The sequence below is a fragment of the Scardinius erythrophthalmus genome (assembly GCF_964197995.2).
Source record: "Scardinius erythrophthalmus genome assembly, chromosome: 24".
Lineage (NCBI taxonomy): Eukaryota > Metazoa > Chordata > Actinopteri > Cypriniformes > Leuciscidae > Scardinius > Scardinius erythrophthalmus.
This window is the reverse complement of record NC_138244.1, coordinates 26,818,243-26,843,398: the sequence shown is the minus strand read 5'-3', so window position 1 is coordinate 26,843,398 and position 25,156 is coordinate 26,818,243. Positions and strand designations below refer to the sequence as shown.

The 25,156-nt window shown below is 38.0% G+C and overlaps 1 protein-coding gene across 1 annotated transcript; it reads right to left on the bottom strand.

The window, feature by feature from the left end:
- Positions 1–724: 724 nt before the first annotated feature.
- Positions 725–23,803, bottom strand: LOC308684707 (piggyBac transposable element-derived protein 4-like). Its single transcript, XM_081355961.1, has 2 exons — positions 23,577–23,803; positions 725–2,991 (listed from the first exon to the last, which is right to left on the bottom strand). The coding sequence occupies exons 1-2, from the start codon at positions 23,726–23,728 to the stop codon at positions 1,368–1,370; spliced, it is 1,776 nt and encodes a 591-aa protein (XP_081212087.1). The 5' UTR covers positions 23,729–23,803; the 3' UTR covers positions 725–1,367.
- Positions 23,804–25,156: the final 1,353 nt, after the last annotated feature.

Here is a 25,156-nt window from a genome sequence, read left to right as displayed (position 1 = left end):
AATAAGCAAGCTGACATTCAGTACAACCCGTGTTATTTATTTAGAATACATACAAATGTAATTTACGTCTTTTAGTTTGTCAAGAGATTTAAAGCACCGTTTTTGAAGACTGCGCATGTGCGAATGTGCTAACGAGCCAAATACTGAGTCTGGTAATATAACTGAGAAAAATTAAAATGGTCTTCAGATGCCATGTCTGTAACTTATATGACAAAATCTAGCGTTAATTCGATCTCAAACAGATTAATTAAAATAAGTTATTAGTCCACCACATGCGAGACGTCATAAACCAACGTGGTTGAATGATACTTTGGGACATACGGTTTCGGGAAACAGTCGTGACTAGCTAGTTGATTTCTCCAATGATGCATCATACTATGGTAGTTAAGCAGCGAGCTATATAGTTGTACGGGAAACGCACCCCTGGCTAATGCGCTTCCCATAATGTTTACACATGAGGTCAGTAAGCGGAGAGTAGATGCTGGTCTTTTATGGCTGTTTGAAAACATTCGACCACCTGAGTGTTTACACTGGGAAAGCAATTTGGTCAAATGCATTTCCGGCTACCTCTGAAAGTGGTCGAAAGTGGACAAGCTCAAAACGTTTTAGCCCCCGTTTACACCTTTATTTTAGCGTTGTCCACTTGTGATCCAATCGACCAAAAGACGTCTTAATACCAGGTGTAAACAGGACGTTAAAGTAATCTTAAAAGTATTCACATTATATGACCAAATATGTTTAATATAATAGTTAACATTGCTAACTAAAATTGTTGTCATGTAATTTGGAAGCAGAAACATACAATTTGTAAGTAATCTACCCAGCACTGCTGGGACACAACAGAAGAACATTGTGCTAGTTTCCGGGAAAACTCAACGATACATGGAGATTACCTGAATTTGAGCACAACAATTTTGAACACTCACACAAAAACAATAGACCAAAGCACACTCCAGATTCAAAATTTTTAAACAAATGTTTTACTGGATAATTCATATGGAAATCTTTTAAAAATATGTATAAAAAAAAAAAAAAAAAAAAAAAAAAAAAAAGATGAACTCTAAGGACTCCACTAAAAACAATGTATTAACCACATTGAAATATATACATATATACACATCAGATGAAGGCAACAGACAGTTTTCATTGCAATAATAACTTTAAACAGACTCTTATATTTTTACCTACTGTTTCTAATGCTACTACTACTTCTACTACGAGGCTGGATTGCTGTTGTGTGCTACCATCTCACCAAACGACCACCCCAACATAAACAATACACCACATATTCTGTGTTACAATAAACAAAATACTTGATATCATGAACTCTTTTTGGGGCTGATCTTCCAAATATCTACAAAACCCACTCACAAACCTTTGTGCCACTCCTGGAAACAGTTCCTGTTCAACTGAAGACACAAGTGAACGTCACATCCCTGGCATTTCCATGGTGTATGGTGCTTCTTTTCACCCACTGCTTTGCAATGAACACACATGCGGCGACCAGCAGTGGCAATATTTCTGACATCGGAGGTCAGCTCAGCTCCTGGAACCGGCACATGGTCACTACTGGTGTGTTTTGGTGCTGTTTTCTGAGACACACCACAGAGCTCTCCAATAAGCTCTTCCATAAACTCCTTGTGCGTCATGTTGCCGTGTAGCTCCTTGTGCAATATGAAAGCGTTGGTGGCAGCAACGTCCAAGAAGTGTAGAAAGACTTTTCTGTACCACTTCATGGTTTTGTGCTTGATAGTGTAGTACTGCAACAGCTGATCGGACAGGTCAACACCCGCCATGTGCTGGTTGTATGCGCTCACAGGCGCAGGACATGGAAAAGTCTTTTTCCTCCATGTCTCTTGTGCTTTCACTTTCCTTTTCACACGGTCTCCTTTATAGGCAGCATGGATGGTGGAGCAAACAGACACCTCTTGTTTGTCCATCCACTTCACACACACAAGAGGCCCATCCCGAATCCACCTGATGGATCCCCTGGTGGACTTGTTAGTCAGTGCATTAGATGAGCTCCGTGGAAAGTCCTTCCTATAGTCTCTGTAAGTCCCACAAGCACCAAACTTCATAGCAAGCAAGTCTGTTAAGAGCTTTGGACTGGTGTAGAAATCATCCATGTACACATGGTACCCAGAGCCCAAAACTTTCTTGTCCAGAAGAGACATCACAGCATCATAAGAAAGCCCACGGCCTGTGGGAAAGATGTTCTTGCCAGTGTATACAGAGAGGTCCACAGTATATCCATTTGAGGAGTCCGTAAGGACAAAAAACTTGAAGCCCACCTTAGTAGGCTTGGCTTTCATGTACCGTGCTATTTCTGTATTTTCTCTGGATGCCACAAATCTTTCCTTCACAGCTAAATTTCTTCTAGGATGATAGAAGGCTTTGCACGCAAGACGGATGGTGTCCAGGAGGGGTTTGACTCTGAAAAGTCGGTCATGTTCAGCTGTGCCCCTCTTTTTGTCATTTTCCTTGTCTGCATCTGGGTGGCTCATGTGTAAATTCCATGAAATGGTGCGGTATCGGTCCCTAGACATGACTGTGGCGGGAAAAGGCATAGTAAAAATACTGTGCTGACGCCAGTAGTCAGCGATGGAGCTCATCTTCACCGTGGCCATGTAGAAAACGAGTCCAATGTAGTGGTACAGCTCGCCAACACTGACATCTGTCCAACTGTATTTGCGACCCTGTGCGAGTGCCCTGGCAGCCTGAGCGTTTGTGTTGTGGCACAGATTTGACACGGCGCTCTCTGAGAAAAACTGTTTGAAAAGACTTATAGGGGAGTGTGAGTCAGCAAGATTCAACTGCGGCCCAGGTTCCCGTGCCGGCAGGAATCTCCGAGGCTTTGGGGCCACGTCGACATCAGTCTCTTCTCTCCATGACAGAGTCTTCTTGGCTCTCTTTGCAACAGTCTCTGCTTTCCATGGCAAAGACTTCTTGCCTCTTTTTGCAGCAGGTTTCTTGTCACTGTCATCCTCACATCTGAAAATAAATAAATAAATAAAATTAACAATAATAATAATAATAATAATAATAATGCTGACAAGAACATAGATGTATTGGAAAATTCAGCTAATAGCCTAAACTGGTGACTGGTCCTGACCATTAGCTGGTCATCAGCATCACTAGCTTGACTGGGTTGGTGGACCAGCTTGGCCGGATTGCTATTAGCTTGGCCTTGCACAGGGGTGTCCAATCCTGCTCCTGGAGGGCCACTTTACTACTGAGTTTAGCTCCAACACACCTGCCTGGAAGTTTATTTTGATCCTAAAGACCTTGATTAGCTGGTTCATTAGCTGGCACTAGAGATAAACTCTGCTTGATAGTTCCCTTCAAGGATCAGAATTGGAAACCCCTGCCCTAGTTGTTCTACCAGCATCACCAGATCAATCAGGTCCCAGCCAAATATTGTAAAAAAATAAAAAATATATGGATGTAGTGTCCGTGACATCACCCATTGGTTTCTGAAGAGATTTGATAATAATAGTACTGTGGTTAAATAAGCTGTGTTAAGAATATATATTAAAAAAAATAAATAAAAAAAAAATAAATAAATAAAACCTGACGAATGGTGGTTTTGTCTGATGTACTGTGACAGTGTTTTAAAACCCGAATTCCGGAAAGGTTGGGACGTTTTTTAAATTTGAATAAAATGAAAACTAAAAGACTTCCAAGTCACACGAGCCAATATTTTATTCACAATAGAACATAGATAACATAAATGTTTAAACTAAGAATTTTTACAATTGTATGCACAAAATGAGCTCATTTTAAATTTGATTCCTGCTACAGGTCTCAAAATAGTTGGGAGAGGGGCATGTTTACCATGGTGTAGCATCTCCTCTTCTTTTCAAAACAGTTTTAATACGTCTGGGCATCGAGGTTATGAATCGCTGGAGTTTTGGTGTTGGAATTTGGTTCCATTCTTGCCTTTTATAGGTTTCCAGCTGCTGAAGAGTTTGTGGTCGACTTTGACATATGTTTCCGTCTAATGATGCACCAAATGTTCTCTATAGGTGAAAGATCTGGTCAATTCAGCACCCGGACTCTTCTACGACGAAGCCATGCTGTTGTAATAGCTGCAGTGTGTGGTTTAGCATTTTCCTGCTGACATACACAAGGCCTTCCCTGAAATAGATGTCATCTGGAGGGGAGCATATGTTGCTCTAAAAACTTTATATACCTTTCAGCATTTGTAGTGCCTTCCAACACATGCAAGCTGCACATACTTTATGCACATATTCACCCCCATTCCCACATATGCACCCCCATTCCATCAGAGATGCTGGCTTTTGAACTGAATGCTGATAACACGCTGGAAGGTCTCCCTCCTCTTTAGCCTGGAGGACACGGCATCCGTGATTTCCAACAAGAATGTCAAATTTGGACTCGTCTTTTCCACTTTGAAATAGTCCATTTTAAATGAGCCTTGGCCCACAGGACACGATGGCGCTTCTGGACCATGTTCACATTTGGCTTCCTTTTTGCATGGTAGAGCTTTTAGTTGGCACAGCGGATTGTGTTTATCAACAGTGGTTTCTGGAAGTATTCCTGGGCCCATTTAGTAATGTCATTGACACAATCATGCCGATGAGTGATGCAGTGTCGTCTGAGGGCCCGAAGACCACGGGCATCCAATAAAGGTCTTCGGCATCGTCCCTTATGCACAGAGATTTCTCCAGCTTCTCTGCATCATTTGATGATGTAATGCACTGTAGATGATTTTTGCAAAACCTTTGCAATTTGACGTTGAGGAACATTGTTATTGAAATATTCCACAATCTTTTTACGCACTCTTTCACAGATTGGAGAGCCTCTGCCCATCTTTCCTTCTGAGAGACTCTGCCTCTCTGAGACATCCCTTTTATAGCTAATCATGTTACAGACCGGATATCAATGAACTTAATTAGTTGCTAGATGTTCTCCCAGCTGAATCTCATCAAAATGTCTTGCTTTTTCAGCAATTTGTTTAAAAAAAAAACTTTTGTAGCAGGCATCAAATTAGCTAATTTAGTGGATAAAAGTGTAGGCTAAAATGTCTCCGTTTAAACATTTGCTATGTTATCCATGTTCTATAGTGAATAAAATATTGGCTCATGTGATTTGAAATTCTTTTATTTTTCATTTTATTCAAATTTAAAAAACATCCCAAGCAACCTCACAGGACGAGTCATCACAATTGAAAATGTGACATGATATCATACAACAGTTCAATAAACAGCTAAAAATGAAGTAACTTACATTTTAGATGCAATATTGACTGTTTTTGTTCTGTTTCAGCAGTGAAAATAGTTCCAAACAAAGATCACAGCAGAACGCGCATCTCACAGCAACACTCAGCCGTGTTTTCATTACTGAATGATTCAGCGTTTTGAAAAAAAAAAAAAAAAAAAAACCTTTAGTCCTGCACGGGCAGCCCTACTTATTTCACATATTTTCAAACCAGCATGTCACTTATGGGCATTCTGAGCGAGCGGTGCTGAATCTTCAGAAAGTCGCTCTCCGATGTGGAGGAAATATTACCACTCTGCTCACATGCTCTGGTGTGAGAATGTGTTTTATCTTCTGTTGTCTGAGAGTTGATTGACATCTTTTATTTTATTTTTTATTTTATTATTGGCATCGCCACCCTCTGGTTACATGAACGTGTCATCACCGCATCAGAACCGAAAACATGGGGATTTTTTTATAGACAATAATCACACAATCTATTTGATATTCTATAGTAAAATCAACTAATTGAATATTCGAAAATCGTGACATCCCTAATTTACAAGACATTTATTATTTATTTTTATCGGACAAGAACATGAAAAGGCTTAATGTCAAGCCCTGCCTTTCATTCATAGGTACATAGAGGGTTTAAATGGCAAAAGTGAAACAGCCAGTGTAACAGAGACTCAATTTGATTGGAAATGTGTAATTTCTAAATTCCCTGATGTGTGGGTAAAAGACAAATATATATATACACATACACATATACATATATATATATATATATACACACATATATATACACATATATATACACACACACATGCAAAAAGTGGGTATGCGCTATATGCGGCGCAGCACCAGGGGGGGGGGCACCGTAGCGATGGTAATTTTTTTATTTATTTTTTAAATCTATACGTAGCTGCTGTTGTGCGTTTCTAAATGATTTCTGCATTTCCTCAATCTTATATAACTTTTTAGAGGACTAACAGGCTAAATAAGTGGATGTCAAAGGCAACAGGTAGGATTTAAAGTGTGACGTCCACGCATAGGAGATTCCCGGTGGGCCGACGTGCTTTTTGGGCCGAAACATCTAATAGGCAATTTTCTTTTTGTCTTTGTCTTAACGGCCCATAAAACTCGTACATCGGCGGCCCATTTGTTTTGTTTTGTTTTGTTTTGCTTAATTGCCAGCGCTGTGTTAGTGCCATTGTAATGCAATGGTCAAAAAAATAAATAAATAAATAAATTTCATTAAACACGTAGATCAGCGGCCCATTGGTTCTTTTCTTGATTGACACTGGCCCAATCACATCTCTAATGTTAGGTATAGAAATTAATACAAAACTAATTATGAAAGTTTCCTTTATTTTTCAGTGCATTTGTTTTACAATTATGTCTATTACTATCATGGGATTAATATTATAACTATTATTATACTAGTGTAATGTAGACAAACACTGTTACTAAAAAAAGTTTGAATTTTTCTTTGTTTAATTTGCACACTGAATATGGGTTGGAGCTTTTAATTTTGAACTCTCAAAGTGCACCAGATTGATGAATTCAACATTAAAAAAAGCACAAAATGTCCTTACGGGGGTAAATTTTCATCAGCAAGTACTCCAGTCTTTGGTGTCTTATGATCCTTCAGAAATCATTCTAATATGATGATTTGATACTCAGTTATCAATGATGGAAACAGTTGTGCTGTTTAATATATATTTTTGGAATACTTTTTTCAGGATTCATTGATGAGTAAAACATTAACAGCATTTATTCATAAAAACAGCATTTATTCAAAATAAAAACATTTCTAACAATATAAATCGTTACCATCACCTTTTATCAATTTAACGCATCCTTGTTGAATTAAAGTACTAATTTCTTAAAAAAAAAAAATAGTTATTGTTCCCAAACTTTTGAACGGTAGTGTATATTGTTACAAAAGATTTCTATTCTAAATAAATACAGTTCTTTTTAACTTTTTATTCATCAAATAATCCTGAAAAAAGTATCTCAGGTTATAAAAAAAAAATATTAAGCAGCACAACTGTTTCCAACATTGATCATAAATCATCATATTAGAATGATTTCTGAAGGATCATAAGACACCAAAGACTGGAGTACTTGCTGATGAAAATTCAGCTTTGCATCACAAAAATAAATTACATTTTAAAGTATATTAAAAAAAGAGAACCATTATTTTAAATTGTAATAATATTTCATAATATTACTGTTTTGTTTTTATATATATATATATATATATATATATATATATATATATATATATATATATATATATATATATATATATATATATATATATATATATATATATATATATTGGGGGGGGGGGGGTGCCGGTACTCTCTTGCCTTACTCTCACCGCCTTCACCCAGGGCCGGATTAACAATTTCCTGTGCTCTGGGCTACCAGACTCAAGGCCCCCCGTAGTTAGGGGGGTTCGGGGGCGTGCTCCCCCGAGAAAATTTGGATTTCTCTGATCTACATATGTGCAATTTAGGACTTTTGAAGGCCAAAAAATTATAAGAAATAGGCTCTCTTTAAAACCTTGTCATTAGATTATTTGTCAATACCTGCTCTCTCCTCATCTTCATATTTCTTTTTCTCTCAGTCTTCTTATCCTGGACTATTTCTTCCCCTCCTAAAGCTGAACTTAGTCTTTTCAATTTTGTCTGTGACAATGACGAAAGTAAACATAGGCTCAACAGATATTTATACGTTTTATGAATCATTTTCTTAGACAAGTTAATTCACTCAAGGCTACCAGGAAAGCTGTAGCCTAAGTCAGTATTGCCATTAGGAACCTTCTGCAAGCTTTGGAATTTGAAAACGTCTGTTTTTAAATGTTAAAAGTAATTTTAAATAATACAAATTATATATAATGTCATATTCTGTGTTAATTTTGACCACGAACCACGCGCTGTCACTTTAATTCAGCGCGTGCAGCACAGCGAAAATAGGCTCGGTGTGGAAACGATCGTTGGACTGCTGTATATGCACCGCTCCTGGAACGCATTGCCGGACCGCATCTGCGTTAGAGGTCGACCGATAGTGGATTTTACCGATAACGATAGCTAGGTTGGGCCATACTTGCCGATAACCGATTTATGAACCGATAGTTTTTAAAATTGATACTGGATAAAAACAAATTGCACCTTAATCATTCATGTTAGTTTGATGGTTAACAAATGGTAAACAAATAAAAACCTTAATTTAAAAATGTATTAGTACATGTTAATTAACAAACAAACAATGAACAATCCTTATACAGCAGTTATTAACCATAGTTAATGTTACATATGGAATTTTATTGTAAGTGTTATCATTTCATATCAATCCAAACAGTCATGCTTAAAGATGGCCAACTTTAAATATCTACAACGCCAGAGCATTGAAATGACAAATATTACATGTATAGTCTCACACTTTTGCTTCTATTTTATAAACACTTGATGATTATCTAATCAAAATAACAAAATACATATTAAAGTGATGATGAAAAAATAACCGAAATCGAATGCTTTTCTGATTTATGTTTCTGTCGGCTGTATGAACATATCAGTTTGCTATCTTACATCTCTAGCTTTAAATATGCAACTTCTCTGCATATTTAATGCATAAAAGTGACTAGCTGGATATAAACTAATGCAAATAGATGTTAACAATTGTGACATTAAACATTCGGTTCGGACTTAGTTTATTTTTGTCAGTGTTTTTACCACTTGAGGTACTGGTACTAATGTTAGCGTCCTCTCAGCCTCGAAGGCAAACAAACAAACTGTTGTACTGTTCTTTCTCTACTAATGCAGCATTTAGTCAACAAATTAATCGCTTTATAATGATATGAAAAAATACCTTTTAGCTGTTGGTGGTTTAAACGCGCATCTGAGCGCTCTCCACGCAGCGTGTGCTCTCAGTGCAGCACGCAGAATCACATGTGGAAATAAACAACACCAGGCATCAGCGATAGTTTTTATTACACCTCTAGAGGCCGCTCTTGTACTGCATGATGCCAGCAGAGCCTTCTCAGCTCTCTCTTACTGTGTAATGAATGACAGCGCGCGCTTCTCAGCCGCTCCAGCAACGGACGCAACCAGGAAAAACTATCGGTCTGTATTTTTGCCGATAACGATAGTTCCACCAATCAACTATCGGTGCCGATTAATCGGCAAAACCGATGAATCGGTCGACCTCTAATCTGCGTGCAGTGTGAAAGCTCTAACCTGTTAATATGGGTGCGGAAAAAAAATAAGCCCCGCATACGCATTGCAAACGGAGTGTATATGTGAAATGGGCGTGACACTGATGCTTTTTTTGTCAGTGGTAGAGTACCGGCTACATGCGAGAAGTAGCGGTACGCAAGAAAACGTGCAGGTACGCTTTGGAGTAAAATGCAGAAGTGCCGGTACTGCGTACCGGTGAGTACCGCCCCACTTCGAGCACTGGGGCTGCACAATTAATCGAATTTCTAATCGCGATTACGATTACGGATGCCACGATTACGTAATCGTTCAAAGCCGTGATTACAAAAAAAAAAAAAAAAAAAGCCGCTTACATTATTCTGCGTGATGTGTTTAGAGCATGTTGCGCTGTGAGAGGCGAATCACGACTACTTCAGACAACCTGGCACAATAGGAACTACCAGAGACATAAGTGTACGCTGAAATAAAAAGTCTCTCACCTCAGAAAAACGGACTTTGCTGTCCTGTCAGCCGCTATACTGCAGTAGCGCGCACTCTTCAATTGCAAGCGCAAATGCGGCGAAGCGCGCTGTATATCGCTTCACTAAATAAAGCGCAAAATAAACAAGCATGCAGCGTCGTTACATTTTAAATTAGAAAAAAAAAAAAAAAACGCGTTGCAGTGTTTCCCCTAGAATTTTTTCCAGTAGCGGTGCTGTTATGTGCCGGAGGTTGTTAACAAGCCGGTCGCGGGGGGTCCGGGGGTGCAAGATTTTTTTTTTTTTTTTATAACCCCTTAAACCATGACTTTTGGCAAGTTTTGTGGATAGAAATGGACATTTTGAGACATACAAATTTGACATACCATCAACAGAAGGCCTGATTATTGCAGCACGTACCTTGAACTGGTCATAAACAGCATTAGGACAGGATTATTCATGTTTTTCTTTTGTGTTAATTTTCAGCTGTAAGGTAGAAATTGATAGTGGAAAAATGAAACTCTTTCCTCCCTCACCTGCACTACTGATTTTTTTTCCTGTAACACACTTTAGCACTTAGATACATCATGTAACCAGTACTTACATTTATTTTATCCTGTAGACATTTTGAACATTAAAATCCAAATGAAACTTTTCATTAGTTTAAAAGGTGACTTGCTTGCATAGCCTATTTTACTTCACTAACCTCCAGGGACGTGCAAAGAGTTCATCAGGGGCAGGGGCTCAAATGTAATGCTGTGATTAATCGCATTTCCCCCAAACTTGTAATCATCAATACAATATTTAAATGTAGAATCACTAATTAAATTAAACACAAAAAAGGGGAAAAAAAGAAAAATGTCCACACAAATTGGACAGAAAATAGCCCTATATTAAAATATAAAACATCAATATATTATTCTTCATTCAGTTCTATGCAACATTCTCAGATTTAACAGATTTATTTTTTGACTAATTATCAAAATAAAGTACAGTCATACTCTTATTACCAGAGTATGTGACCAGAGCAGGTAATTTTACCATTGTTACCCAGCATGGCTATTCCAGCTCAGTAGGGCTATTGCAAACAGAAGTCTACTACTGAGAAATTTCACATTATTTGAGCGGACTTTGCTTTTTCAGTGCATGATCGGTGTTTGGGCCGTTACGGAGCAGAACGCGCAGCGCAAACACGGAGCGGAACATTGAGCAGCGAGCGCAATGCGCCGACACACACTCACACGGAACGGAGAGCGCGGCGCAAACACCGAGCGGAAAAGGCCCGTGCGTGAAGTTACGAAACAAGCTGCGCGAGAATGAAACCTGATCGCCGAACACGGAGGGGCGGGACGGCATATTTTCCATAGACAGTAAAAAAATGGACACAGCGACCCCATAGACTTCAACGGAGAAAAGTTCGTACCGCTTTCTCCTTTCCACAAGCGCTTGCTCGCTCTCCCGTGGCGTCTGTCGTTGTGTCTGTCGCCGCGTCGCTTCTATTATGAGTGCGCTGTGCGCCCACATTTGAAATATTTGCATGTGAACGACTCCTTATGACAACGTGTGTAAGTGAATGTCGTGATATTACTGATGATGTGAAGATTTTGCGCTGCGCCGCTGCTTAATACATTGTAGGGGAAACACTGCGTTGTCCAGATTCAGATGAGATGTTGTCAGGATATAGCCAGTGTCATTATTCTATCTATACAAAAAAACTCACCTCAGAAAAACGAAATGTCATGTCCTGTCATCATTATACTGTGCTCGTAGCGTGCACTCTTTAATTGCACGCGCAAATGTGCCGGTGCGCGCTGTATCACTTCACTAAAGCGCAAACAAAATACGAGCATGTAACGTAGGAAGTAACGAAATAAAAGTAAAATACCAATAAATCACGTTATTGGTACGTCATGTGTTTTGCATGCAGGTGATGTTCATTCTATTTATCAGGAGCAGCTTCCATGTTTCTTTAACAGTTCTTGCAAGTATTGTGTATCGCCATGATAGCCTAACTGTTGTTTCCATAACCCCAAAATGCAACTTATTGGTTATTTTGTATATTTTTATATGACTGTGGTGGCTCACACCAAGATTGTATTAACAAAAACTAGTTTGGGACTGCTAATAGCTTAATCTCGTAGGCCTACTGTTTATTTATCTGTATTAGTCATATTCTTACAATTTATTTGTATGTTAAGTAAAGGGGGACAGTACTTGTGTGTGTGTCAACAATTTTTAACACATTGTTGATTTTTAACACCATTTTAACAATTTGTAAACAAATGTATTATAATAGGCCTATATAATTCCTAAAAAGGTGGGTCGCAGCTTGATGACCATGGGGAAATGTGGGTCCCATGGCCAAACTATTCAAAACAACATTAAATGTACAGTAAATTGTGATAATCGTAATTAATAATCGCAATTACAATTTCAAGGGAATAATCGACAATTATGATTTTTGTCATAATCGTGCAGCCCTAATATATATATACATGCGTTTTAAAAAAAAACATGCGTTTTTTATATATATATATAAAAAAAAACGCATGTTTTTTTTTTAAAACACATGTCATCTCTGGCAAAGTCTTAAGCTGGGCTAGAGTTGAAAGATAGTAGAATGAAACTGTTACAAGTTTATAAAAATGCAATGTACTGGTCCTGAATGCCCTTCAGGGTCAGCTAAATGCGGTTATCTGAGCCTGTGTCATGAGTGATAAGCTATTTATAGTAAAGCACAGTGCTTCATTTAAAAATCAGACACAGATGTTACCTTTCAATTTTCATATATTCAGAGGACAATTGGTAGTTAACTGTTTCATAGTTGAAGGGGTGGATTTTGGAATCCACTGCTGCTTCAATGTATGTAATGAGTGATTATAATCAAGGTATTAATCAATATTTTTCCTTCTAAATATCAAATGAGTTGAATGACTTCTCTAAGCTTTGGAGATTTTACTTTGTTATAGAAGTTACCAGTGTGATTACTGAAATGTTCTGTACTACTGACGTGTCTGTATTTGATATGATTACAGTAACAGTGCTTGCTCATTTATCCCGACTTCCAGAAATTAAATATGGACTCGTTTTGTTGAGAAAGGTCTTCAACATGTTAAAACATATCTGTTCTTCTAGCTCACCATGACTATAGGTCACAAGGGACATTGGAACCAAAAGTGACCATTTCTTAGCTAAAGTCTTTACTTTACTGCATTAGACTAAAGTGTTCTCTTCTCCTTGAGAACTATGTTAGACTAAGTATTATCTTGATGTTGAGAAGACTCTCCTGTTTATATTTAGAGCCTGGCCAAATCCAACCTTGAAGAAGCTGTGTGTTTCTGTGTGATTTTAAGTATTCTTGTTTACAGGAACAAGTGGCTTTATTGGAGATGGACTGATTTGTTTTCTTCGACATGTTGGCAACTAGAAACGCAAATCTGAGACCTGGAAGGTCACGACGTGCCTAACTTCAGGGTCTGAGTGTCAGCCAGGCCCGGACTGGCCATCGGGAGCACCGGGAGAATTCCCGGTGGCCTGGCAACTAATTTGGCCTGCTGCCAGCCAGTGTTTTTTTTTTTTTTTTTTTAATACTACTACCTTTACCAGTGATCATTTTCGAATTCGTCATTCAGTAAAATTGTTATAAAATAAAATCATGAATCTGTTAGTCTTGACTGGCAAGGCTACGATTCGACTTAAAGCCTCAGCCAAACGGTTAAACATAAAATGCGAGCATCACCCGATGATGGAGAGAAAACGGCCAGGTGGAGCAGAGAGGGAAAGGACAACGAAAAAAGCACTCAGAGAACAAGCATCAAAATGTTACTGACCTGTTCAGGGCTTCAAGTGCAGGTCAGTTTCATCTGTAAATACTCTACTTTTTCTTTGTTAACTTAGTATTGAAACGCTAGCAAATGCAAGCGGTATAGCGCCCTCATTACTATCGTCACTCAAAATACTGTTTACTAATGCTAAACGAGAATAATATTATTTAGTGTAAAGTTACATTAGTAATTTAGCAGACAAATATTAACATTTATGTGGTACTGGGAGCAGGGATACAGGAGTGATAGTGCAGACATCAACAAAAAATAATGCAATAACTTTTATTAGATAATTTAGAAAAGTATGTCTGCCCATTTGTGAGGTTTAAAACTTTTTTCCTTTCCTTTTTTTTATCAAATAAAGGTTGAGACAGTCAAACTAGCACTAGCTGTGGTGCAACGATCACAATGTTGCTAAATGTTGGATATTTAAAGGTCCCGTTGCATGCGATTCCATGTTTCAAACTTTAGTTAGTGTGTAATGTTGCTGTTAGAGCATAAATAATATCTGTAAAATTATAAAGCTCAAAGTTCAATGCCAAGCGAGATATTTTATTTAACAGAAGTTGACTACAAAAAACGGCTCGATTGGACTACACCCCTCTACATCCTGCATTAGTGACATCACCAGAACCGTTTCTTGACTAACCTCCGCCCACAGGAATGCTCCCTCAACTCTACTGGTTACTTGCGCACTTCTTATAACTTAGCCTACTGTGTTTACTCAGCTCTTACGGTGATTTTCTGAAGTAAAACTGACGCTTCATCTTTTGTGTGATGTACAATAAACTTTATTAAACTCATCAGTACATGTTTGATCATCATTCAGACAGCAGACTTGTAGGTTATTAATAAATAATGGATACATAGCCTACAAGCAGATGACAAATACGTTATAATAACCGTAATTAAACTACTAAACCATACCTGTTTCATCTCTATACAGCAATCTGACTCTGTAGGCATTATTGTCCGACTCGAAATGAACGCCGTTACTGAGAGTTTCTGATATTATCATCATTCCGTGAGATGAATTTTTCCTGACAGACTGAGCACGAGCTCATGAAGCTCCGCCCCCTGTGCCGTCCAGCAGCAGCTCATTTGCATTTAAAGGGGACACACTGAAACAGGTCGTTTTTCTGAGCCCCAAAAAATGTCAATTTAAACATGCTGTAAAAAATGATCTGTTGGGTATTTTGAGCTCAAACTTCACATACACACTCTGGGGACATCAGAGACTTATTTTACATCTTGTGAAAAGGGGCATAGAACGGGACCTTTAAGTAATTTAAAGATAAAATAAAAAATTCAAAGAGATTTGAACACCCTGCTATTTTGCAAGTTCTCCCACTTGGAAATCACGGAGGGGTCTGAAATTGTCATCGTAGGTGCATGTCCACTGTGAGAGACATAATCTAAAAAAAAAAAATCCAGAAATCACAATATGATTTTTTAACTATTTATTTGTATGATACAGCTGCAAATAAGTATTTGAACACCTGTCTATCAGCTAGAATTCTGACTCTCAAAGACCTGTTAGTCTGCCTTTAAAATGTCCACCTCCACTCCATTTATTATCCTAAATTAGATGCACCTGTTTGAGGTCGTTAGCTGCATAAAGACACCTGTCCACCCCATACAATCAGTAAGAATCCAACTACTAACATGGCTAAGACCAAAGAGCTGTCCAAAGACACTAGAGACAAAATTGTACACCTCCACAAGGCTGGAAAGGGCTACAGGGAAATTGCCAAGCAGCTTGGTGAAAAAAGGTCCACTGTTGGAGCAATCATTAGAAAATGGAAGCTAAACATGACTGTCAATCTCCCTCGGACTGGGGTTCCATGCAAGATCTCACCTCATGGGGTCTCAATGATCCTAAGAAAGGTGAGAAATCAGCCCAGAACTACAAGGGAGGAGCTGGTCAATGACCTGAAAAGAGCTGGGACCACCGTTTCCAAGGTTACTGTTGGTAATACACTAAGACGTCATGGTTTGAAATCATGCATGGCACGGAAGGTTCCCCTGCTTAAACCAGCACATGTCAAGGCCCGTCTTAAGTTTGCCAATGACCATTTGGATGATCCAGAGGAGTCATGGGAGAAAGTCATGTGGTCAGATGAGACGAAAATAAAACTTTTTGGTCATAATTCCACTAAACGTGTTTGGAGGAAGAATGATGAGTACCATCCCAAGAACACCATCCCTACTGTGAAGCATGGGGGTGGTAGCATCATGCTTTGGGGGTGTTTTTCTGCACATGGGACAGGGCGACTGCACTGTATTAAGGAGAGGATGACCGGGGCCATGTATTGCAAGATTTTTGGGAACAACCTCCTTCCCTCAGTTAGAGCATTGAAGATGGGTCGAGGCTGGGTCTTCTAACATGACAATGACCCGAAGCACACATCCAGGATAACCAATGAGTGGCTCTGTAAGAAGCATATCAAGGTTCTGGCGTGGCCTAGCCAGTCTCCAGACCTAAACCCAATAGAGAATCTTTGGAGGGAGCTCAAACTCCGTGTTTCTCAGCGACAGCCCAGAAACCTGACTGATTTAGAGAAGATCTGTGTGGAGGAGTGGGCCAAAATCCCTCCTGCAGTGTGTGCAAACCTGGTGAAAAACTACAGGAAACGTTTGACCTCTGTAATTGCAAACAAAGGCTACTGTACCAAATATTAACATTGATTTTCTCAGGTGTTCAAATACTTATTTGCAGCTGTATCATACAAATAAATAGTTAAAAAAAAAATCATACATTGTGATTTCTGGATATTTTTTTTTTTTAGATTATGTCTCTCACAGTGGACATGCACCTACGATGACAATTTCAGACCCCTCCATGATTTCTAAGTGGGAGAACTTTCAAAATAGCAGGGTGTTTAAATACTTATTTTCCTCACTGTATGCATGTATGCATGTATGCATGTATGTATGTATGTATGTATGTATGTATATATATATATATATATATATATATATATATATATATATATATATATATATATATATATATAGAGAACACTAGTACTCCACTTTACTTAATGTATGAGGCTGATGATCCTGGTGAAAGTGAGAGACAGAGATATTAGGGTAAATGAATAGAAGGAAAGGGGAAGTGAGGATACCGTTCAAGAGAAAGCCTTTAATTATTTTACACGGCCCCAGCCTAGGATTTAGACCAATAAATGTAATTTAGGAAAAAAATAGGGTTGTCCGTGTTTCTAAATTTTATTTGGGGGCATAGGATGGCCTGGATGGGTGTAGGATTTCCTGACCTGAAATTGTGTCCCAGTCCGGCCCTGGTGGCAGCCGCATAATCGACGGAGATATGCTTCAGTCTATCTGTATATGTGTGGAAAATGTGTTTATCTATTTCTTAGCCAATCAGAATCATTCAACCTGAAGCAAGGACGTAGCTTAGATCTTGGTGAAGGGTATAATCGCTGTGATCTTTGTACAGGGTATATACAGAAATTCTTAAGTTGAATTTAATACCTTTTAACCCCTTAACGGTCACCGTACCGTATACGGCACGCCTAACTTTACTTCCCTTTATTACTATTTAATCCTAATCTAATTATGACAAACTATATATCGTTGGAAAGTTCTAAGACTCCTAAATAGATATTTAGGACTGTTTTTTTGTTATAAATTATGTAGGAACATAAATAGATGAATTTATGACAAGAGTGCACCTCAAAAAATCTACGTAATAACAGGAGTTCTGACCTTGGTCACAAAAAGTTGACGCACACACTTTTAATAATTGATATGTTGGTTTTTATGCTAAAATTTCATTAGAAAATATATAATCTAGTATTTGTCAATAAAAAATATAAAATAATATTATCTTCTAAAAAGTATAATATATATATTATCCTCTAAAATATTGTATTATATTTTTTTATCGTTTTTTTTTTATTATATTACATATTTTATTAGTTATCATAAATAAGGTATCATTTGAAAGCTTATGATCTCAGAATTCATCCTGTGAAAACTGTTTTGAAATTGGACATTGTGTTACCATAGAAACGGTACTCTAAATTATTTTATCAGGCTCCTCCCCTTTTGGGCATCCTTATGTTTCATAATTTATGATCAGAATATTTTCTAATCTTGACAAAACACATTGTCAGAAAGGTCTGAGTCTCAAGATTCCATATTTTGTGACAGAAGTGATATTTGGACAGAAATTTAATAATTTGTTATGGTAGAATGCATACAGTAAAATTCAATGGAATTCAATGACACCCGGTGGCTATTTTTGGTAATACGCCTAAACAAAATCTCATAGGAACTTCATTTTTTGTGATATCAACTTCAAATTTGGAACACAACTTGGTTAGATATTTGGCTTTGATTTTATAGTAATTTTTTTGTAAAACATATTTTGTAAAATATATATTTTATATAAAATAAAAATATTAAATTATATTTGATTTAATGTAAATTTAAACTTCCATAACTTTTTCATACTTTAATTTTTTGAAGTGCTTTACCTTTAATACAAGACCAAACTTAGGTCTATACTCCAAAGCATTCTTGAATTACAACCATTTAAGCTTGAATAGTGCATTTTGATGTCCATTCTCAAAAAGGGGGGGTGACAGCTAAGGGGTTAATACCTTTTTTAATACCTTCACAATATGTTTTAATACCAGGACGACAAGATGCAACTGTAGCGGTATAAAGTAATGAAATATTTTTTCCAAAAATAATAAAATATTTCATCACAATTTAATGAGGTGATTATAACTTAACTTCAACCCTGGACTCAAAAACCAACACAGAGACAGATAGAGATTGGTGGCCGATCCTTTCTAGCCCTCTTTTTTTTTTTTTTTTAAGCTGTGATTTTACCACTTGATTTAATAGCTTTGTAAGAAAAAATCCTTCTTTGCTAGACCTAATAATTATTTTAGTCTATAATCATATCAATATCAAAAAGTAGAATAAAAAAGTACAGCATTAAAATGTTTATTTTAACTAATAGTCTAATTTTCTACCATAAACTGTACAATTGAATAAAATTAGCTGCCAGGCAAAAAATTAGATATTAGATAACTTGCTTTGCACTTTTTTTTTCTGGTTTCACCTCACTCCAGTCTAAACTAAATGATTATTTTTTTTTTGTTTGTTTGGTAATGTTTCTACACATTATGATATAAATAACCTGAAAATATGTAGCTTACATACATGAATTGTTTGTTCGTGTTACTTAACAGTGCATTAACTAATGTTAACAAATACAACTTTTGATTTCAATAATGTAGGCTACTAAATGGTGAAATGAGTATTAAGAAAGATTAATTAATGCTGTAGAAGTGCAGTTTATTAATAGTTAATGTTAATTAATGTAGTTGACTAGAGTTTAATAAATGGAACCTTAGTGTAAAATGTTATCGATCTGTTACACACCGATTCAGACGTCTTGTGAGTTCAGTGTCGGACAGATCAGTTTTAACCATTCATTAAAGTGAATCGGTTCAAAGGAGTAATTAGTGAATCGGTTCAAAGGAGTAATTAGTTCGTTGTCATTAGCGGACGTCTACGTGTTGTGTGATTATCCCGGCAGTTTAGGACATCACACAAAATTTGTGTCAAACACAGAAAACATTTCATCACTGGATAGGTTTTTTTGTTTATTGAAAGTGTGGTTTTTACGTTATGTCAGCTGAATGGGCGGAACGCTTTTCAGAGAAGATAGGGAAGTGTATTTTAGCACAATTCATACCCAGCGGTAATTCAATGAAATAAATATCCGAATGCGCCACGTGAAACTTCGGTCTTCCGACCTTTTACCATCGTGTCAATAGATTTTGATTAATATGAGCGAGGGAGGGAGAGCAAGAGTAGAGAGAGTGCGCACGCGCGACCGGGACTCTTTCTCTCTGCTCGTTCTTTCAGTTAACATGTCATGCACCCTGTCACGAGCGCAGCAGTCATCTACATTTAAGCTACTCACCGATCAAATAAGGCTTTAGCAGGTCAAAAATGCGCTTTGGCGGCCGCCAAAAAATTCAATTCAGTAAAAACCCCGATGTCTCTTAGGGGCTGTTTACACCTGGCCACTTCATGCGTTTTCTCAGATCGGATAACTATCCGATCGTGAAAAGATCAGGTGTAAACGCCCTCCGAAACGCATTCGAGACGGATTTGAATCCGATCGCTCAAACCAATTCAGGAGGTGGTCTGGGCCGCATTCCAGACGAAATTGGACAAGTGTAAATGCATCTGGTTGTTGAAACCACATATGTAAATTGTACTCCTCCCAAAAATGCAAAAAAAAATAACGTGTGAGAGCGTGTTATAGGCTATATGTAATGTTATAGCCAGATATGACGACGCTACTGGAACATGCATCACCCTAGATGAGCAGCTGAGCATTCATTAATCCAACGTGCAAACTATCGCAAATCAAAGTGAAAGTAAGTCGCAGACCATTAAATCTGCATATAGCGCGGGAATTGAAGATCGGATTTAAATCCGTTGCGCAAAAACACATTTATGTGACTAGGTGTAAATTAAATCGTTTTGATAAATCAGATCCGATCTGAGAAAACACATGAAGTGGCCAGCCTTATGGTGTGTTCACACCAAACGCAAAATGTATATTCGCATCGCGTTACTCGCTCTAGATTACTCGCGGGATGTTTTTCGCGTCACTCGCGAATAAAAACATCCCACGAAAAGGAGTGTGTCATCATCATCATCAACAACACAATTTATTTCTGCCATAATTTTTCCTCATGTCTGAAATAAATGATATTGCTGCTCTGTACTTGTTGTGGAAGTCCCATATACGGAGGAAAGCCAAAAGCCGACATGTCTGGGTTCACAGCACCATCCAGAGGTGCACTCAACTCGGTGAATTTCACCATCTTCACACGAATTTTCCGCTCGAGTTGAAATTTTTCAACTTGCGCGGAAGACGCGATTGAGGCGATTGAGCTTTCGCGGCAAACGCGTCGCCCAATTCGCATCATTCGCGCCGCCCGGCGTCTATTCGCGTCTTTGCATTGACTTTATATGTAATCTACTCGTGCAAATAATTAAATTCGCGTTTGGTGTGAACACGCCATTAGAAGCGAACTCGCGAACAGGTTTGGCAGCAAGCCAGCCGGGTACCCCAGCCGCGCGCGAAGTCGCGAATGAAAACCACGTCGCATGATATCGATCAGGTTCTACTCGCAACATATAAATAAATCCACGCGAATTTTAGAAGAAAGGCCTGCACTTAACACAAATTGAAACTCATAGGCCTAGTTGGATGGGGGTTCGAAAATTTTATACCTCGACAGATGACGTTTATTACTTTTTAATGGCCTTAATTTTGGCTAATTTAATTTACTACCTTTTAATACTTTTTACAACCCCGCGGACACCCTGTTGTAACTGTAAGCGGGGCGGCCTACAAACTCCTTGTGAGCCTTGAAGCTGACTTCTGCTGATGAAACTGCAAACTATCTTAAGTAAAAAAAAAATAAAAAAATCTTCAATTTATTATAATTCTGACTCTGGGTCTTCATTCATCATTTTTGGTTCTGGGTCTTTGAGTTTTACTTTGTAAGGGGATTTACAGTCAATGACTTTGGTGGCCATGGGTCGGACACTTTGGTGGCCATGGGTCTGTTGAAAGCGCTATATAAATGCAGTCCATTTACCATAATAATAATACAATGTAAATTACTGTTTTCAACATTGATAATGAGAAATGTTTATCATATTGAATGATTTCTGAAGGATCATGTGACACTGAAGACTGGAGTAATGATGCTGAATATTCAGCTTTGATAGAAAACAGCAGTTTTAAGTTTAATTAAATTTACAATATTACTGTTTTTTTTTGTATTTTTAATCAAATAAATTGCAGCCTTGGTGAACAGAAGAGACTTATTTTAAAAACATCTTACCGATCCAAAGCTTTTGACTGGTAGTGTACAAACACACATATAAATAGATTTATATAAAACGGACAATAAGAGCCCATTTGTAACATCAAGGTTAACTCATTAACCTTCATTGTTCATTGTTAATTTAAACATTTACTAATACATTTTAAAGTCATATCTCTGTACAATTAGTTACTGCACGACAAATTAATCAAGGTATATTTAATATATTCATATTTTTTTATTTAAAAAGTACCATTCATTTTCATGGTACAGTACTGTTGTTTTTTTGTTTTGTTTTTTTTCGTCTAATAAAGTTATAACTGTTTTACTGTAGTTTTGATTAAACAAATGCAGCCATAGTAAGCAGAAGATAATTCTTTCAAAAAATAAATGAATAAATGTTTCTAAAGTTTTTGTTTGTTTGTTTTTTTTAAGTCAGTTTTAATTTTATCTTAAGATGTAATGTTTCTATTGAAAAAAAATATATAAGCATAACTTTTATATAAAAAAAAATTATAGCCTATTTAAAAAAATAAAATAAAAATCTAATCAGGCAAAAATGACCATGGAATATTTACTATTAGTCAGTTGCGTAATGAAGATGGTTCGCTTTTATCGTACTCAATTACTTAGATTTAAGATTCCTGTGAAACCCTTACATTTGAAGCAATCCCCCAAAAAAGTTTTAAGTTATCATTATTACGAAAGTATGTAGGCCTACTGTATGCCTCTGGTGAAGCTGAGCAACAACCAATCACTTATATTTACTGGTGACATTAATATTCAGTATTCACGGGACAGATCCAAATGATAACTTTTTTGTTACGATTCAGACTAATTTGTAGAGCTTCATCTTGCGTTTGACTGGCGGGCGCGAGCTCGATGTTTAAAAAAAAAAACGCGCGCTTTGTCGCTCTAACAAAGACGCCAAAATGCTATCAAGCGCACTTCTCTACTAATGTTGAGATTATTATTATTTTTTTTTTCTCTCGCTATTAGTATTCTCCCCACTGCACAACCCGCCCAGCTAACAATGACCTGGCGGTCCACCAGCGTTTTTTGGGCGGCACAAAGTCAGCGGCTTGACAGGGTCGGACCTCCGGCGGCACACCATCGGCCACCCGACCAATCTGAAAACCCCGTCGGTCTGCCAGCGTTTTTTGGGTGGCACGCCACCAGCGGTTTTCCGCGGCTGGGCCACCGTCGGCACACCAGTGGCAAGCCGATAGTCGATAGTGTTTCTGAGTGCTTACAGGACATCTTTAATTTATAAAGTTATATTTGTTTTTACAGTTAAAAAGAATCTGAAAGCACAGAATAAAAAAATAATGACCTAAATAGCTGTAGCAATATCAGAAGCAAAGTGCAGTGGTATAAAAAAAATACTGCATTTTTAGCACGCGTTCAAATGAAATGGGGCTTGAGTGTTCGTAAAAACAATTACAAAAAATCTGAAATTACAAAAAAGCCACAATTGTCCCACTTTCACGTGCAGGAGTGGTAATTTGCACCTGTTTCAGCTATCTGTAAGTCTATGAAAAACACGGGACAAATCGCGTCCCATATTGATTTGATCAAATTTGACGCATCACATTAAATATTTAATTTCTAGATGTTAATACAAATTGAACTGTATTTTCATTATTATTTTTAGTACAATTTACCATTGATTTACTACAACTTTTCTAACATAACCTTTTACTTTACTTGGAGAAATTAGTGTAACGTTAAAGAAATGAGCTAAAGCTGAGCCAAACTGCGAACAATCTATAAAGGATATTAAACATTTCACGAGGCAGGCTTTCACAATAACACTGAACCACAGAAAACAAGGCTGTATAAGACACTTTTTTTCAAAGTTTGCCTATTACTCAGGACAACACATTCACTAACGCGCAGAACTCAGTGGACAGACACGAGTATGCGGGAACGTAAACAACTCACTCGTTGCTAACGTTATCCTCCACTGGATCAAATCGATCTTCAAAATGCAAGCGTTCATCTTCAAAGTCTTCGTCTTCTTCGGAGGAAAAGGTGAACTCTTCCTCACTGTCCATGTTCTCCTGGAGAGCTCGCTTTCGTGCACGCCGTGCCATCGTGATGAAAAGTTAGCAAAAAACTGCTGCTTATTTTGGGGTTTTGGCGGCTGGTTCTCTTCTTCGTTTAATCTCTTGGCGGGTTACAGACCATCGTAAAAGAAGCACAGCGCCACTTTGTTGTGTGGATTGAGAAATGTTGGCTGGATACCTCGTCTTCTTTCTTATTTTACGGTGGTTGGTGCATTACCGCCACCCTCTGGTCCGGAGTGTGATCAGATAATAGCTTTACAATCTACCCTCTCTTCCCCACTAAAACAATCATATTTACTCACACACACACAAAATAATAATAATAATAATTCCCCACCACCTCAAATGTGATTCTCCACAATAGCTCTGTTCTGCTGTATTACTAATATTACCTCACATTCTATTAGTATTTCAAATTCTATTGAAACCCAGATTCTCTTAAAAAGCCACCAGTACTCTGATCTGTGCCCTATCTATCGTGTTCATTAACCTTTTTAACGTTAACACCCATATCTCCGCCAGTTTATTCTTCATCACCTCTCCGTGCTTCATATCTCATAGGCGGAGAGTGAGCCAACTCTATAGTAAAGATAAATGCGATTCCTCCTTTAAAACACATAAAAGTAGAAATGTCATGACATTTACGGATCGCCTTGCTACATACACATCCCAGCATTAAAGGAACACTCCACCGTTTTTTTGAAATAGGGCATATTCACCTTCTTTCCTATATTTAGATAGGTGGGCAAATGCATTTGTGTCTCAGTGCATGCATTGTTTTAGTTTGACAGGGTCGGCGCTAGCTTAGCTTAGGTTAATGAATGGAATAATTTGTTGCCAGCTAGCATGTCCAGAGTAAAAGTGATCAAAAAATAAATAAATTACTAATTACTTTTTGTGCCCTGCGTATTCACAACGAGTACAGATAGTGATGCAGATTAACACTAGGCGATTTCCTAGGCAGATATTGACTTGGGACTATATTAGGGGGAAGCACAGGCGAAGCACTGCTACTTGGGCGCAGAGATATCACGCAACACATGAAATCCCACGACTTCCGTCAACATACCGGCGTGAATAGTAGCTGGCTATTTTTCCTACAGTACATGAATAGCAATGAACATGGCTAATTTTGTGAGAGACGAAGAGGGTGACTTGTTCTCATACAGTCAAGAGCCAGAGCCAGAACCATACCTGAGTTTTCAGAAGATGAGCTGCGTGCTTTGGAAATAGAACGACAGGAGGATGAGGCGATCGCTCAACAGAGTGGGACAAGTTGCTGCCATCGATGACCATGCTCAACATGTCAGATCAAGATGAGCGTGCCCGCAGTTGTGTCACAGCTACCGAGGATTTCACGGCGCTGATCCATCCGGCAGTACTCGATTTTTTTTCCCCGGTGTGATAACGTGAACTGGAAAAAACGGCCCACGCCGAATGGACCAAGGACAGCGG

What these genes read in the sequence shown, in the direction of transcription:
- LOC308684707 (XM_081355961.1), bottom strand. Translation starts at nt 23,728, where the DNA reads ATGGCACGGCGTGCACGAAAGCGAGCTCTCCAGGAGAACATGGACAGT. An exon ending in GAGGATAACGTTAGCAACGA is followed by an intron (nt 2,992 to 23,576) that starts GTGAGTTGTTTA and finishes ATTTATTTTCAG; the next exon opens with ATGTGAGGATGACAGTGACA.